Source organism: Sorex araneus, chromosome 9, assembly GCF_027595985.1.
Source record: "Sorex araneus isolate mSorAra2 chromosome 9, mSorAra2.pri, whole genome shotgun sequence".
In the NCBI taxonomy this organism is placed as follows: domain Eukaryota; kingdom Metazoa; phylum Chordata; class Mammalia; order Eulipotyphla; family Soricidae; genus Sorex; species Sorex araneus.
In genome coordinates this window covers 3539528-3553256 of record NC_073310.1, presented here as the reverse complement: position 1 = coordinate 3553256, position 13729 = coordinate 3539528, and the positions used below count along the sequence as shown (strand labels likewise).

The window sequence follows — 13729 nt, the reverse complement described above, 5'->3', positions numbered from 1 at the left end:
TTTAAAATATTATACATTACAATTAAAACATACAATAAATATAATATACAATAATTTTAAATATTACCATTATTTTTAAAAGGACATAGTGGGTATCACATAGTGGGTAATATGCTTGCTTTGCACACAACCAGCCTAGGTCAAACCTAGGGTACAGGTTTGACCCCTGTACCCTAGATGGTACCTTGAGCCCTGTCAGAAATGATCGCTGAGCACAGAGCCAGGAGTATGGACTGAGCACCACCAGGTATAGCCCAAAAACCAAAACAAAAACAAAAACAGGGCTAGCGATAGAACACGGTGAAGACTCTTGCCTTGCATGTGACTGACCCCGGATCAATCCCCAGCACTGCGTATGGTCTCCCAAGCCCCACGAAGGTCACTCCTGAGCAAAGAACCAGTAATAGTCCTTGGGTACCAATAGTCCACTGGGTGTGGCTCCCAAACAAATAAAACCCCAACAAACAAAAAGAAAGAAAAAAAAATGTCTGTGTTTATAACACAAAGACATCACAGGAATGTTAATTTTTTGTGTGTGGGATGGGGATGGAGTGGGGTGGTGGGAGTGGAGGGGTCTCCAAGCAGTGCTCAGGAGACCAGGGTCTGTCCCAAAGATTCTGGCCAATCAGGGCTGCACCTTGTCATGCTCTGGAGACCAAAGATTGAAGCCACATGCAAGGCGTACATCTTAACCCATGCTACCTCTCTGGCCCTTAGGAGTTCTGAGTTCTATACCATAATTTATTTTCATTTGTACTGGTCTGAAGATCTTTTTTATTTTATTTTGGGAACACACCCAGTTATGCTCTGGGATTATTCCTGGCTCTGAATTCAGGATTACTCTTGGCCTGCTGGGTTGAGGGTGGGGGTGTAATATATTATGCCAGGGACGAAACCCAGGTCAGCTGCGTGCAAGGCCAAGCACCCTCCCTGCTGTGCTATAGCTCTGGCCCTAAGGCCTAGAGATCATTCTAACATGACATACTACTGACCTGTCCCTTAGAAACCTGTCAGTGCCCTGTGACTTCAGGAAGATGTATCCTGTTTATTCTGTGCACGGCTCGGTACAAACTGTGCATCCCTAGGACACGCCCAGCTAGAACAGCAGCTGTGGTCTTTGGTGTCTGTCTGACCCTTTCATAAAAGCTGGCGTCTGCTTGCTGTGACTTGGGTGGGGGTTGGAGAAACCCACACGGCTTGTGTTAAACAGCAAGTGTCCTTTGGGGGGGCTGGGTGACAGCCCCTCCTGCGGGATCCCCCTCCAAGTCCTTTGACAACTGTGCTCCTACCGCGCCCCACAGGAATCCAGACAGGAAGGTGTGTCGTGTATAAAGGGACTCTGAGGACCTGTGAAGTCTCCGCCTGGTGCCCCACTGAGGCAGTGGAAGAGGCCCCCCGGTGAGTTGTGGGGCACAGACAGGCAGGGTTGCCTAAACTTTAAATTCCTCTACCTCTTGCAGGAGTTTTATGCTACTCAGGGCCTCTAAAGAGACACTTCCAGAGTCAGCAATATCCTGCAAAAGACTGGGGACGGGGCTGGAGAGATAGCACAGCGGGTAGGGCGTTTGCCTTGCACAAGGTCGACCCGGGTTCAAATCCCAGCATCCCATATGGTCCCCTGAGCACGGCCAGGGGTAATTCCTGAGTGCAGAACCAGGAGTAACCCCTGTGCATCGCCAGGTGTGACCCAAAAAGCAAAAAAAAAAAAAAAAAAAAAGACTGGGGACGGTCAGATGAGAAGGTGATGACCCAGTCCTAAGGGAATGTCAGGCCTTGGGGACAGATGCAAACAGAGATGTGTGGGAATTGGCTTTTAGCAGCTCTGAGCCAGTTATGCCCATTCCACTCTTACTGGTGGCTTGAAACCAAGTATGTCCTACTGGTGTCCTACTGGTAGCTTGAAATCAAGTATGGTGGGAGTATTTATACCACAATCATGCTAAATGCTATGTTTTATTTTCTGAACACTGGTTGTTACACCTTTATCATCACACCAATCTCCATACTGACACATCTAACTATATAGTGGAAGCCTTAGAGTAAATACTGTGGTGTCTTAAGAAGGAAGAAATCCTTCCTGAAGAAGCCGGAGAAGTTTGGAATGTCGGGCTCACTTTACTGCATTTTTCTGCACTCATCAGAGTAACGCAGGCAGGAAAGCAGAGCCTCTGGTTCCACAGGCCCGTGGACTGCATTGGTTCCCATCGTCACTAATTCCTGTTTCGCATTCTCTCCCTCAGGCCTGCACTCTTGAACAGTGCTGAAAACTTCACCGTCCTCATCAAGAACAATATCGACTTCCCCGCTCACAACTATACCACGTAAGTGGCCAGAACGTTGGCTGTGTTAGTTGTCTACCCTGAGTATCATACAACTGCAATACTCGGAAGCTAAAGACAACAGACATTATTTCATACAGCTTTTGTGGGTTAGGAATTTGGGGACGGCTTCACTTGAGTTCAGGCTCTCTCAGATGGCAGTCAGGGGGGACGCAATTACCTCTGGGGATAATAATCTCCGGAGCCCACTCGCTCAGCAGTGCTTGTCAGTAGGAGGGCTCAGTTCTTTACCCCTAAGACTGTTGGGGTCCTTAGGACATGTCGTGCAGGAAGATGCCCGAGAGAGACGGAGAACCAGCACGACGGCTTGTAACCAAGAAGGAAGCTGCAGTCTTTATACTTGATCTTGAAAGTGGCACTCCATTCCTTATGCCACATGCCATTGGTCACTCAGGTTGACACTTCACAGCGTGAGAGGAGACACGGTTGTGAATCCCCAGAGATGGAGATCACTTGAGTCCTCATGGAACCCAGATTCTATACTATCCACTGAGGTGAAAACGAAAGAAATGCATTCCTCTCCTTCCTTTCCTCCCCCATTCCCTTCCTTCCTTCCTTCCCTGATTTGTGTCCCCTTTGAGACAGGATGCCATTTTTCTATGGGGACATTTGAAAATGAAAGGAATGGATCTCGAGGCTTGAGCAATAGCACAGCGGGTAGGGCATTTGCCTTGAATGCAGCCGACCCGGGTTCGAGTCCCAGTATTCTATATGGTCCCCTGAGCACCACCAGAAGTAACTCCTGAGTGCAGAGCCAGGAGTAACCCCTGTGCATCGCTGGGTGTGACCCAAAAGCAAAAAAAAAAAAAAAAAAAGAAATGGATCTCTCCTTCCTGCCTTTCCCTTTCCGTTCCCCTTCCCTCCTTCCTTCTTTCCTTCCTTCCTTCCTTCCTTCCTTCCTTCCTTCCTTCCTTCCTTCCTTCCTTCCTTCCTTCTTTCTTTCCTCCCTCTGTCCCTCTCTTTCCTTCCCTCATTTGTGATCCCTCTGATACAGGATGTCATTTTTCAACAGAGATGTTTGTTTGTTTTCTATTTGTGCAGGAGAAACATCTTGCCAGGCTTAAACATTACTTGCATCTTTCATAAGATTCAGAATCCACAGTGCCCTGTTTTCCGACTAGGAGATATCTTCCAAGAAGTAGGCGATAATTTTTCAGAAGTGGCAATTCAGGTTGGTGGTGCCTTTGTACAGTGGAATTTGGGATCAAGGCAGTGGGGGTGGTGTCAAAAGTTGAAGAAAGGTATATGGCTAAGAGGCTGGGCCATTGAGCCTTTAACAGTATGATTCACATTATTGAGTATTTAATCTATGCATGGTGCACTATTACCTCATGAGATTCTACCACGACCCTGTGAATATGATTCTTAGTGTATTAGTTAATTCACAATGACTTATGCAACAAATTTCCACACACTATATATATATATGTATATTATGTATATATATATATAAATATATATGTATATGGTGGCTTTTTCCTGGCTTTTCCCGCCCACCAAAGCTGCATTTCTGGCATGGCTCACAGCTCCCTTTCTCACTCTGAAACCAGCAGCATTATCTCTTGCTTTTAGTCATACTGACTCGTAATTCTCTGTAAATATCCCTCTATCACTAGCATGGTGTTATAAGAGGTAGAATTTAGAGCCACCATTAGAATAGCATCCTGTCTCAAAGGGGACACAAATCCATCTCAAGATCCTTAATTTACTCCTATCTATACAGCCTCTCCTGCCATCTAAGCCAGCATATTTGGAGGTCCGTAGACTATGAATATTTGGAATCCACATGTTATTCAGATTACCACACTTACATTAGTCTGGGTCCTCTCTATTTGCACGTTATAGAAATTCAACTCATCTGATCACTGTCACTGTCACTGTCATCCCATTGCTCATAGATTTGTTCAAGCAGGCACCAGTAACGTCTCTCATTGTGAGACTTATTGTTACTGTTTTTGGCATGTCCAATACGCCACGGGTAGCTTGCCAGGCTCTGCCGTGCGGGCTCGATACTCTCGGTAGCTTGCCCCTCTCTCTGAGAGGGATGGAGGAATTGAACACGGGTCGGCCGCATGAAAGGCGTACGCCCTACCTCTATGCTATCGCTCCAGCCCACTCATTTGATGTAAGGGAAAAATTAATTTAAAAGCATTTTTGGAGGCAAGTCAGGAAAACCAAACTCATCTGGTTTCAGTAGAAAAAGAATCCACATTAGCTCCTGCAAAAAAGACAAGATTATGTATGTTGGGTGAGTGGAATGAACTTTCTAGAAAATGCATGGTCTCTTCCCACGTGGGTAGTTTGTTTTGTTTTTTTTTTTTCTGCTTTTTGGGTCACACCCAGCAATGCACAGGGGTCACTCCTGGCTCTGCATTCAGGAATTACCCCTGGCGGTGCTCAGGGGACCATATGGGATGCTGGGAATCGAACCCGGGCTGGCCTCGTGCAAGGCAAACGCCCTACCCGCTGTGCTATTGCTCCAGCCCCTGGTTAGTTTTCTTTAGCTGTTTCCTCTGCCTGAAACAGCGTTGCCCCAGACATAGGATCAGCCATCCTCTCACTTATTCCCAATATTTCCTTACAGATAAACTCAGTGATGAATCCCCTTATCACACTTAATACAACTATTTGCCACCACCATCAAGCATGCCTGAAGGCCCTTCCTAATTTATTTTTCTCAAAATTCTATTTTATTAAAGGATCATGAATTACAAAGTTATTCATAGCTGTTTTTTTTTTTACATTGAATCACCATGAGATACACAGTTACAAAGCTGTTCATGCTGGCAGCTAGCATTCTCTGACATATTTTACACTTAGCACAGGATACTCAATATTTGTTGAGTGAACGGAGGATGTGATACCTGTAGGCACAGCTGCACTCAGGAACTCAAATGGTGTCTTTAGAAATCTGATTCTTCTCATCCCTTGATTATCTCCATTATGATGCTGTGATATTGGCCAAAAGCCTAGGACTGTGCTACTAGTACAATACATACCAGTCCCTCAAATTAATTAAAATTAAAGAGATTAAGATTTACTTTCTTGGGGGCTGGAGTGATAGCACATCGGGTAGGGCGTTTGCCTTGCACGCGGCCAACCTGGGTTCAAATACCAGCATCCCATATGGCCCCCTGAGCTCTGCCAGGGGTGATTCCTGAGTGCATGAGCCAGGAGTGACCCCTGTGCATTGCTGGGTGTGACCCAAAAAGCAAAAAAAAAAAAGTTTTATTTTCTTTGTCATAATGGTCACATTTCAAGTACTCAATAGTTATATGTGGCTACTGGACTATACAGCATGAATTAGATTATTTCCATCCTCACAGAAACTTCTGTCAGACAACTTTGCTTTACTCTCTATACAACTAGAGATCCCAGCCAAGAGAGGGACTCTACTCCTAAGATTATAGCAAAAGCTCAGGGAGGACTCTGAGTGTTCTACCATGGGCCTCTGACATATCCCTAAACAAATCTCCAGGTCCAGAGGGATGCACTGTTTTTGAGCAGTCCAGTTTGGGTCTAGTGTTCATTTCTAAAGCTGTGAAAAGGAATCCACTCAAACCACTAAGAGTTGGGAGGGATATTTCTCAAAGGCAATTCAAGGTACCTTTCCAGAAGAAGGAAAATTGAATGCCCAATGACAAAACATTAGCTATTCACTACTGTACATTGTGGACCTAACTTGATGTCTGGCCAGTCAATGGCATATGTGATTATTTGCTTGTATGCCTTTTCTCTAAGTCAGAGCCTGCTTATTATTCAATTTAGCATCTAGCATACGGTCTTAAAGTACCAAATTTCATTAATTCAGACTTTTTCCCCCACATTTTAGTAGTTTTGAAACCAGGAAGTACTTTCAACAGATTCCCACGGTTTAATTTGAACAACATTTTTTTTTTCTTAAGGGAATATGAAAAACATGCCATACAAGCAATGGTGTGTAAGATGAAATAAAGTATGATAGTCAATGCTCGGAAAAATGTTTGTAGAATAAAGAAGCATCATGAATAGAGGCTGGAGAGATGGTACAGAGGGTAGGCACTTGCTTTGCATGCAGCCAACCCAGGTTCAATCCGCCTCACCAGAACTGATTCCTGAGTGCAGAGCCAGGAGTAAGCAGTGAGCACTGCTTGGTATGGCCCTAAATCAAAACAAGCACTGTCGTCCCATTGCTCATCGATTTGCTCCAGCGGGCACCAGTAATGTCTCCATTGTGAGACTTGTTGTTACTGTTTTTGGCATATTAAATACACCACAGGGAGCTTGCCGGGCTCTGCCGTGTGGGCGGGATACTCTCAGTAGCTTGCCGGGCTCTCCGAGAGGGACGGGGAGTCGGCCGTGTCAACCTTGTGCAAGGCAAACGCCCTAGTCGCTGTGCTATTGTTCCAGCCCAAATCAAAACAAACAAAAAAAAAGTATTAGGAAATAAAGAAGAGATTCTCTTTAGAAGTTCAGAAGACAGAGCTGAGAGGTAGAATGTTTGCCTTGTGGGTAGTGAGTCGAGGTTTAATCTGGGCCAGGCTTTGTTCCCTGGAAACTCATATGGTCCCCTGAACCCACCAGGAGTGATTGATCCCTGAATGCAGAGCCAGGAGTGAGCCCTGAACACAGTTAGGTAAAACCCAAAAGCAAACAACCAAACAAACAATAAGAAGTTTAGAGGATGGGGCTGGAGTGATGGCACAGCGGGTAGGGCATTTGCCTTGCACGCGGCTGACCTGGGTTCGATTCCCAGCATCCCATATGGTCCCCTGAGCACCTCCAGGAGTTAATTCCTGAGTGCATGTGCCAGGAGTAACCCCTATGCATCGCTGGGTGTGACCCAAAAATTTAAAAAAAAGTTCAGAGGAGAGAAAGGTTATGTATGAAATGAAGACAGGGAGAGCTGAACAACGAGGAAGGAGGTACTTGGAGGATGAGGTAGGAGTTATCCAGAGAGGTAGGTAGGAGAAAAGGGGGAGAGCCAATATTTAAACATATTTCCAGTAATTAAAACTGTTCTCGGTAATTCCATTCCTAAGTGAAATTTTATACACAAGAAAAATATTCCCAGTAATTCCACTCCTAAGTGGAATTTTATACCAAGAGAAATGGCAATACATGTACATATAAACACTTGTATACAAATGTTCACAGTTACATCATAATAGCCAAAAGTTGGAAACAACTCAATTGTGTGTGGGGGGGGAGAACAAAACTCAATTGTTTTCCCTTAAGGAATGAATAATTAAAATGCAATACCATGCAGTGGAATATACTTCTACTACAAAAAAGAATGAAACTCTGGCTAATGCACAATGTGGATGAACTTTACAAACATGTTAAGTAAAATATATATATACATATAAATGCCACAAATTATTTGGTTTAATTCATAGGAAAGTTCAGAATAAGAATTCTAAAGTAGATTACAGTTGCCTAAGGCCTGGCAGCTGAGGAGGGGAAAAAAGTTTCTAAGGCGCTGGAGCAATAGCACAGCGGGTAGGGCCTTTGCCTTGCACGCGGCCGACCCAGGTTCGATTCCCAGCATCCCATATGGTCCCCTGAGCTCTACCAGGGGTGAGTACCGAGTGCATGAGCCAGGAGTAACTCCTGTGCATCGCTGGGTGTGACCCAAAAACAAACAGACAAAAAAAATTTCTAGCCAAAGGTAATGAAAATGTTGGAAAATTTATTGTGATGGTGGCTACACACATATTTGACCTCATTAAGAGCGCTTGAATTGTAACTTGGGCAAGCTTGTATGTGAATTAAACAAAAAATTGTCTAAGAAATTTGTGTTTTAAACAAAAAATGGATAAGAGCCTTTTCTAAGGGAGCACTGAGAGATAAAGCACAAAGATCAAGATAGGTAACGGGACACCTTGAGTCCTAGTTAACAAGTTTCAACTTACTTTTTAAGGAGAATGTTTGCAATTAAGGGTGTCTTATTATGGGAGCAGTTTTTAGCGAGTCACACCTTTCAAAAAATCAACCTGATGGTGGCAGGGAGGAGCAGCAGCGGGGGTGGGCGGGGGAGGGTTCGTGCATGTGCGGGTCAGGCCTGTCTTTACTCTTCTCAGTCGCTGTGCTGGGCATTTTTTCTTAAGGGAATATAAAATTGGTATATATATTGATATATATAATATGATACTCTCATAGTCGAGAGTATCATAAAGTCGTAGCTCTGTCTTTACTCTTCTCCTCTGAAAGAAAATTCCTTCAATGGTCACTGCTATGAAAGATGTCTGGTGCCGTATCACTTATGTCCAGCAGGTCAGCGACGGTTTCTGATTGTCTTTCCCAGGGAGGGATCATGGGCATTGAAATCTACTGGGACTGCAATCTTGACGCATGGTCCCACAGCTGCCGTCCGAAATACAGTTTCCGTCGCCTTGACGACAAAAACGCCAAAGAGTCCTCTTACCCTGGCTACAACTTCAGGTAACCGCCCTCCAGGTGCCAACAACCACCCTTAGCAACACAGGGACCTTCTGGGCCTGGCTGGGTGTAAACAGTGATGATCGATGTGTTATCGCGTTCAATCAAACATCTGCAGGGGTGACTTCCTCTCAACTCACGGCTCAGTACTAGGGGAAGTCACCGCTGAAAATCTTGCTTTGCATTTGTTTCTGTTTTGGGGTCAGTCAAGCCCAGCTGTTCTCAAGACTACTTACTCCTGGGGGGTGTAAGGGGTCATTCATGGGGGTGCCTAGAGTATCATATGCAGTGCTAAAAGATGAACTGGAATTGGACCAGAGCATTGAACTCTCTGGTCCGGTACTGCCAGGAGTGGCCCCAGACCTCTTAAGTACTGTTTAGAGGCGAAAATAAACCACCACGAACAACAACAAGAACCTTTCAAATCTTGTTTTTTTTGGTTTTTTGTTGTTTTTTTTTTTTTTTTGCTTTTTGGGTCACACCTGGCTCATGCACTCAGGAATCAGCCCTGGCGGTGCTCAGGGGACCATATGGGATGCTGGGATTCGAACCCGGGTCGGCTGCGTGCAAGGCAAACGCCCTACCCGCTGTGCTATCACTCCAGCCCCACCTTTCAAGTCTTGGGGCCGGAGTGACACTACAGTATAGTAGGTGAGGCGTTTATTTTGCATGAGATCAACCTCGTTTCAATTCCTGGCATCCCAAAGGCCTTGCCCTTTTCTGAACACCTTTAGGACTAATGGTCTCTAGATCAGTGGTTCTCATACAGAGTTCCCAGCAAAAGCATCACATAGAAATTATTTAAAATGCTAATTCTAGAGCTAGAGTGAAGGGTGCTTGTCTTGCATGCAGCAGACCCAGGTTTAATCCCTAACACTACATATGGTTCCCTGAGACCTGCCAGGAATGAGCCTTGCGCGCAGAGCCGGGAGTAAGCCCTGAGCACCACCAAGTGTGACTCCAAAACAAAATCAAAAAGACTATATTGAATCACAACTTATCTGAACTGACAAACTAAACTGTGGAATTTTAAAGATGTGCCTTTTTTTGATGCCCAAAAACAATACAATTTTTTTTTAAAATTAAACAGTATAGGGGCCGGAGCGATAGCACAGCGGGTAGGGCATTTGCCTTGCACGTGGCCGACCCAGGTTCGATCCCCGGCATCCCATATGGTCCCCCAAGCACTGCCAGGAGCAATTCCTGAGTGCAAAGCCAGGAGTAACCCCTGAGCATCGCTGGGTGTGACCCAAAAAGCAAAAAAAAAAAAAATTAAACAGTATAGAAGCACTGCCAGTGTGCAGCCCTAGGTTTGGAACGTGGTAACATAAAACAAAATCCCCTCCAAAATAAGTTCTCAGGCTGTACCTCAGACCTCCCTGAATCAGATACTCTCCCTGGGAATTGGTTCCACAGACCCTCAGAGTTCTGGCGAGCCACCAGCCAAGCCCCCTGGCACCCAGCGTGGTCCTGGAACCAGCACTGGGGTCTCCCCTGGGAGCTACAGGGCAGGGTCCCAGGCTCCACTCCCAATTTCCTGAATCGAAATCTGCATTTCAGTGACTGGAGGGATAGTGAACTGTGTAGGGCATTTGCCTTGCACGCAGCCAACCTGGGTTCGATCCCCAGAACCCCAGAAGGTCTCCTGAGCCTGCCAGGAGAATCCCTACTGAGTACAGAGCCAGGAATCAGCTCTGGAGCACTGCTGGGGGCGGCCCCCAAACCAACCCACAAAATATATTCGTGTTACAAGATTCCTAGGAACTTCCTGTGCACATAAAAATTTGAGAAGTTGGGCTGGAGAGACAGTACAGGAGGTAACATGCTTGTCCCCTGAATCTCTGGACATTGACCCTCTTACCCACACAACGGGACAGAGGTCAAAAACTTTGACAAATCTTTGGGGCAAGGGAGGAGGGGCAGGAGGTTGTTACTATTCAACCTATTACTGAAAACAATAAAACACCAATGCATGGGGCCTCTCGTTTCTAAAGGCGACCCACTGTCCCACTGACCCTCCTGTTACCCTTCTTGGGAATGCAAACACCTAGAAATATTTGAGGCTTTCAGAAGCAACCAGTTGGTGGTGAGGAACAGGAATTTGCCTTTTATTTATTTATTTATTTATTTATTTATTTATTTTTGCTTTTTGGGTCACACCCAGCGATGCTCAGGGGTTACTCCTGGCTTTGTACTCAGGAATTACCCCTGGCCGTGCTCAGGGGACCATATGGGATGCTGGGAATCAAACCCGGGTCGGCCGCGTGCAAGGCAAACAACCTACCCGCTGTACTATCACTCCAGCCTCAGGAATTTGCCTTTTGAACACACTTCTCAAGTGATTCCTGCCATTAGTTTGAGAAGCACTTTACCAAGACCCTGAAAGCAAAAATCCAGTTGCCTTTTTTTTTTCTTTTGGGGTCACACCCAGCGATGCTCAGGGATCACTCCTGGCTTTGCACTCAGGAATTACCCCTGGCCGTGATCAGGGGACCATATGGGATGCTGGGAATCGAACCCGGTTTGGCCACATGCAAGGCAAACACCCTACCCGCTGTGCTATCGCTCCAGCCCCGCAAAAATCCAGTTCTTACTGCTTCCAGGCCAACCCACTTGCAGAACAAGACAATAGATCCCCAGCCATGGAGAATGCAACCTTGCTTTTTAAGGGTTAAAAAAATAAATCTATCACTCAAGAAAGCAGCGAGAGAGAGGACTGTGATGGAAGGAGGGCAATCAGCAGCAAACTTCCTCTCTAGGAAGAAACAGGCATTGAAGCAGCTGAACATATAGCAAAAAAGTGGTGGGAATCAGAAACAAAAAAGTGAGGAGCCCTTGAGCAGTGTTAGATGTAGCCCCTCCCCCCCCAAAATGAACCAAACCTCCTCCCAGCCCAACTACCCCTCAGCACCGAGCCAGGACCTGTAGCCCTTGAGCACTGTTGGATGTAGCCCCAAAATCAGCCAATCTAAAGGAAAAAATAATAATGAATAAAAGTTTTGCAAGGCATGTGTTATAAGCCTTCCTACTTACTTATGAAAAACAAAACATCCCACTTTCCTACTGGTAGAACTAGTGAGAGTTGTGGGTTTGGGCCGCATGTGATTTGCACCCAGGTCTTGCTTTGTAAAGGGAACGAAGTAGTGGCACGGAGCAGACAATGTCACTGAAGGGAGAGAATTTTATTTCTTTTCCCCAAAGAAGGGTGCACACCATGCTACACAGGGCAACAGGAGAACACTAGGTTTGCTCCGGAGCTGAAACGAGCCGGGGGAGAGCAAGGCTCAGAAACTTCACTAGCTATAAAGACAGGCAGGACGGGGAAGATGGCCCGGGAGTAGCTAGACTGAGAAATGAGAGTAGGTTGCAATGTCGGTGATAGGGACAGTCTCTACTGCCCAGTACATGGCCCCAGGTGACCGAGGGCAAGGGAAATACTGGCTGTGTGTTGAGAGTTAGATACAGAAGGTGGTTGGGGATATGTTTTTGTTTGTTTGTTTGTTTGTTTTGCTTTTTGGGTCACACCCGGCGATGCACAGGGGTTACTCCTGGCTCTGCACTCAGGAATTACTCCTGGCAGTGCTCAAGGGACCATATGGGATGCTGGGAATCGAACCCAGGTCAACTGCGTGCAAGGCAAATGCCCTACCCGCTGTGCTATTGCTCCAGCCCCAGTGGTGGTTGGGGATATGGACTCAAGATTGGTCAGAGTTTGTGACATGATTTCACACACTTGCAAAAGCCAGATCACGGGGAAGATACACGTCTGGCAGTTAGTTTGATTCTGTAATTAATAATGAACGTCATGCAGAAAATACAGCATGCACCTTGCCCTCCACTTCCCTTCCCTTCGTTGTTGTGCTGTGACGACAGATGGTTGTGCATACGGGGTTGTGGGGCTGGCACACTCAAAGTGCTCACCAAGTATCCAACACATTGGTTGTGCTCGCACACGCACCCGGCTGTGCGCCAGACATCACACACCCTATTGTAGCGCAGAGAGCCCAGACTGCTGAGTTACAGGAACTGAGCTTGGCAGAGGCGGGGAAGCACTGGGGATGGAACTTGATGTCTTGTACTTGCAGGCAGGCATTTTCTGCCACTGTGTCATCCGTCTCCCAAGCCCACAGCAAATAGAGAATCCTAAGAAAATACACTGAGGGGCCCAGAAAGATAACTTGAAGGGCTAGTGTACATGCTTTGCACGCAGGAAGCTTGGGTTCAATGCCCAGCGGCCCATGCTCCTCCAAGAACTTCCAAGAGCAATCTCTGAGCACCATGCTGGGAGCAGCCACTGAGCACCCTTAGGCATGCTCCCCCCCACCCAACCCCTCCAACAGACGATGCAGGGGCTCGGTGGCAATACGCATGTTTCACGAGACCTGGATTCAATCTCTGGCACCACAAGAAAAATAAAACAGTGAACAAATTACTAAAATGCACCTGTCCCCAATCTAGAAATAAGCCTCTAAATTGACATATATGCTTTGTTCCACACGTCAAACATATATATATGTTTTGCTTTTTGGGTCACACCCGGCAATGCACAGGGGTCATTATTCCTGGCTCATGCACTCAGGAATGACCCCTGGCGGTGCTCAGGGGACCATATGGAATGCTGGGATTCGAACCCGGGTCGGCCGCGTGCAAGGCAAACGCCCTACCTGCTGTGCTATCACTCCAGCCCCGTCAAACATATTTTTCTTTTTTAAGGAAAAGTCAGACTTCTTGAAGTGCTATTATTTTAATGTCTCTTTTTTTTTTCTTTTTTGGGTCACATCCAGAGATGCTCAGGGGTTACTTCTGACTCTGCACTCAGGAATTACTCCTGGTGATGCTCAGGGGACCCTATGGGATGCTGGGAATCGAACCTGGGTCGGCCGCATGCAAGGCAAATGCCCTACCCGCTGTGCTATTGCTCCATTCCCCTTTTTGTTTTCTTTTTAGATATTTTTGTTAATGTCTCTTCT

The 13729-nt window shown here is 46.2% G+C and overlaps 1 protein-coding gene across 1 annotated transcript in view; it reads left to right on the top strand.

Moving 5' to 3' along the window:
• P2RX7 (purinergic receptor P2X 7) overlaps window positions 1-13729 on the top strand; it is a 63357-nt gene that overhangs the window by 34431 nt on the left and 15197 nt on the right. Inside the window, exons 5-8 of the mRNA XM_055147577.1 lie at window positions 1302-1398; window positions 2241-2321; window positions 3381-3510; window positions 8626-8762. Of these exons, the coding sequence (XP_055003552.1) occupies window positions 1302-1398; window positions 2241-2321; window positions 3381-3510; window positions 8626-8762 (445 nt within the window). The remainder of the gene's footprint in view (window positions 1-1301; window positions 1399-2240; window positions 2322-3380; window positions 3511-8625; window positions 8763-13729) is intronic.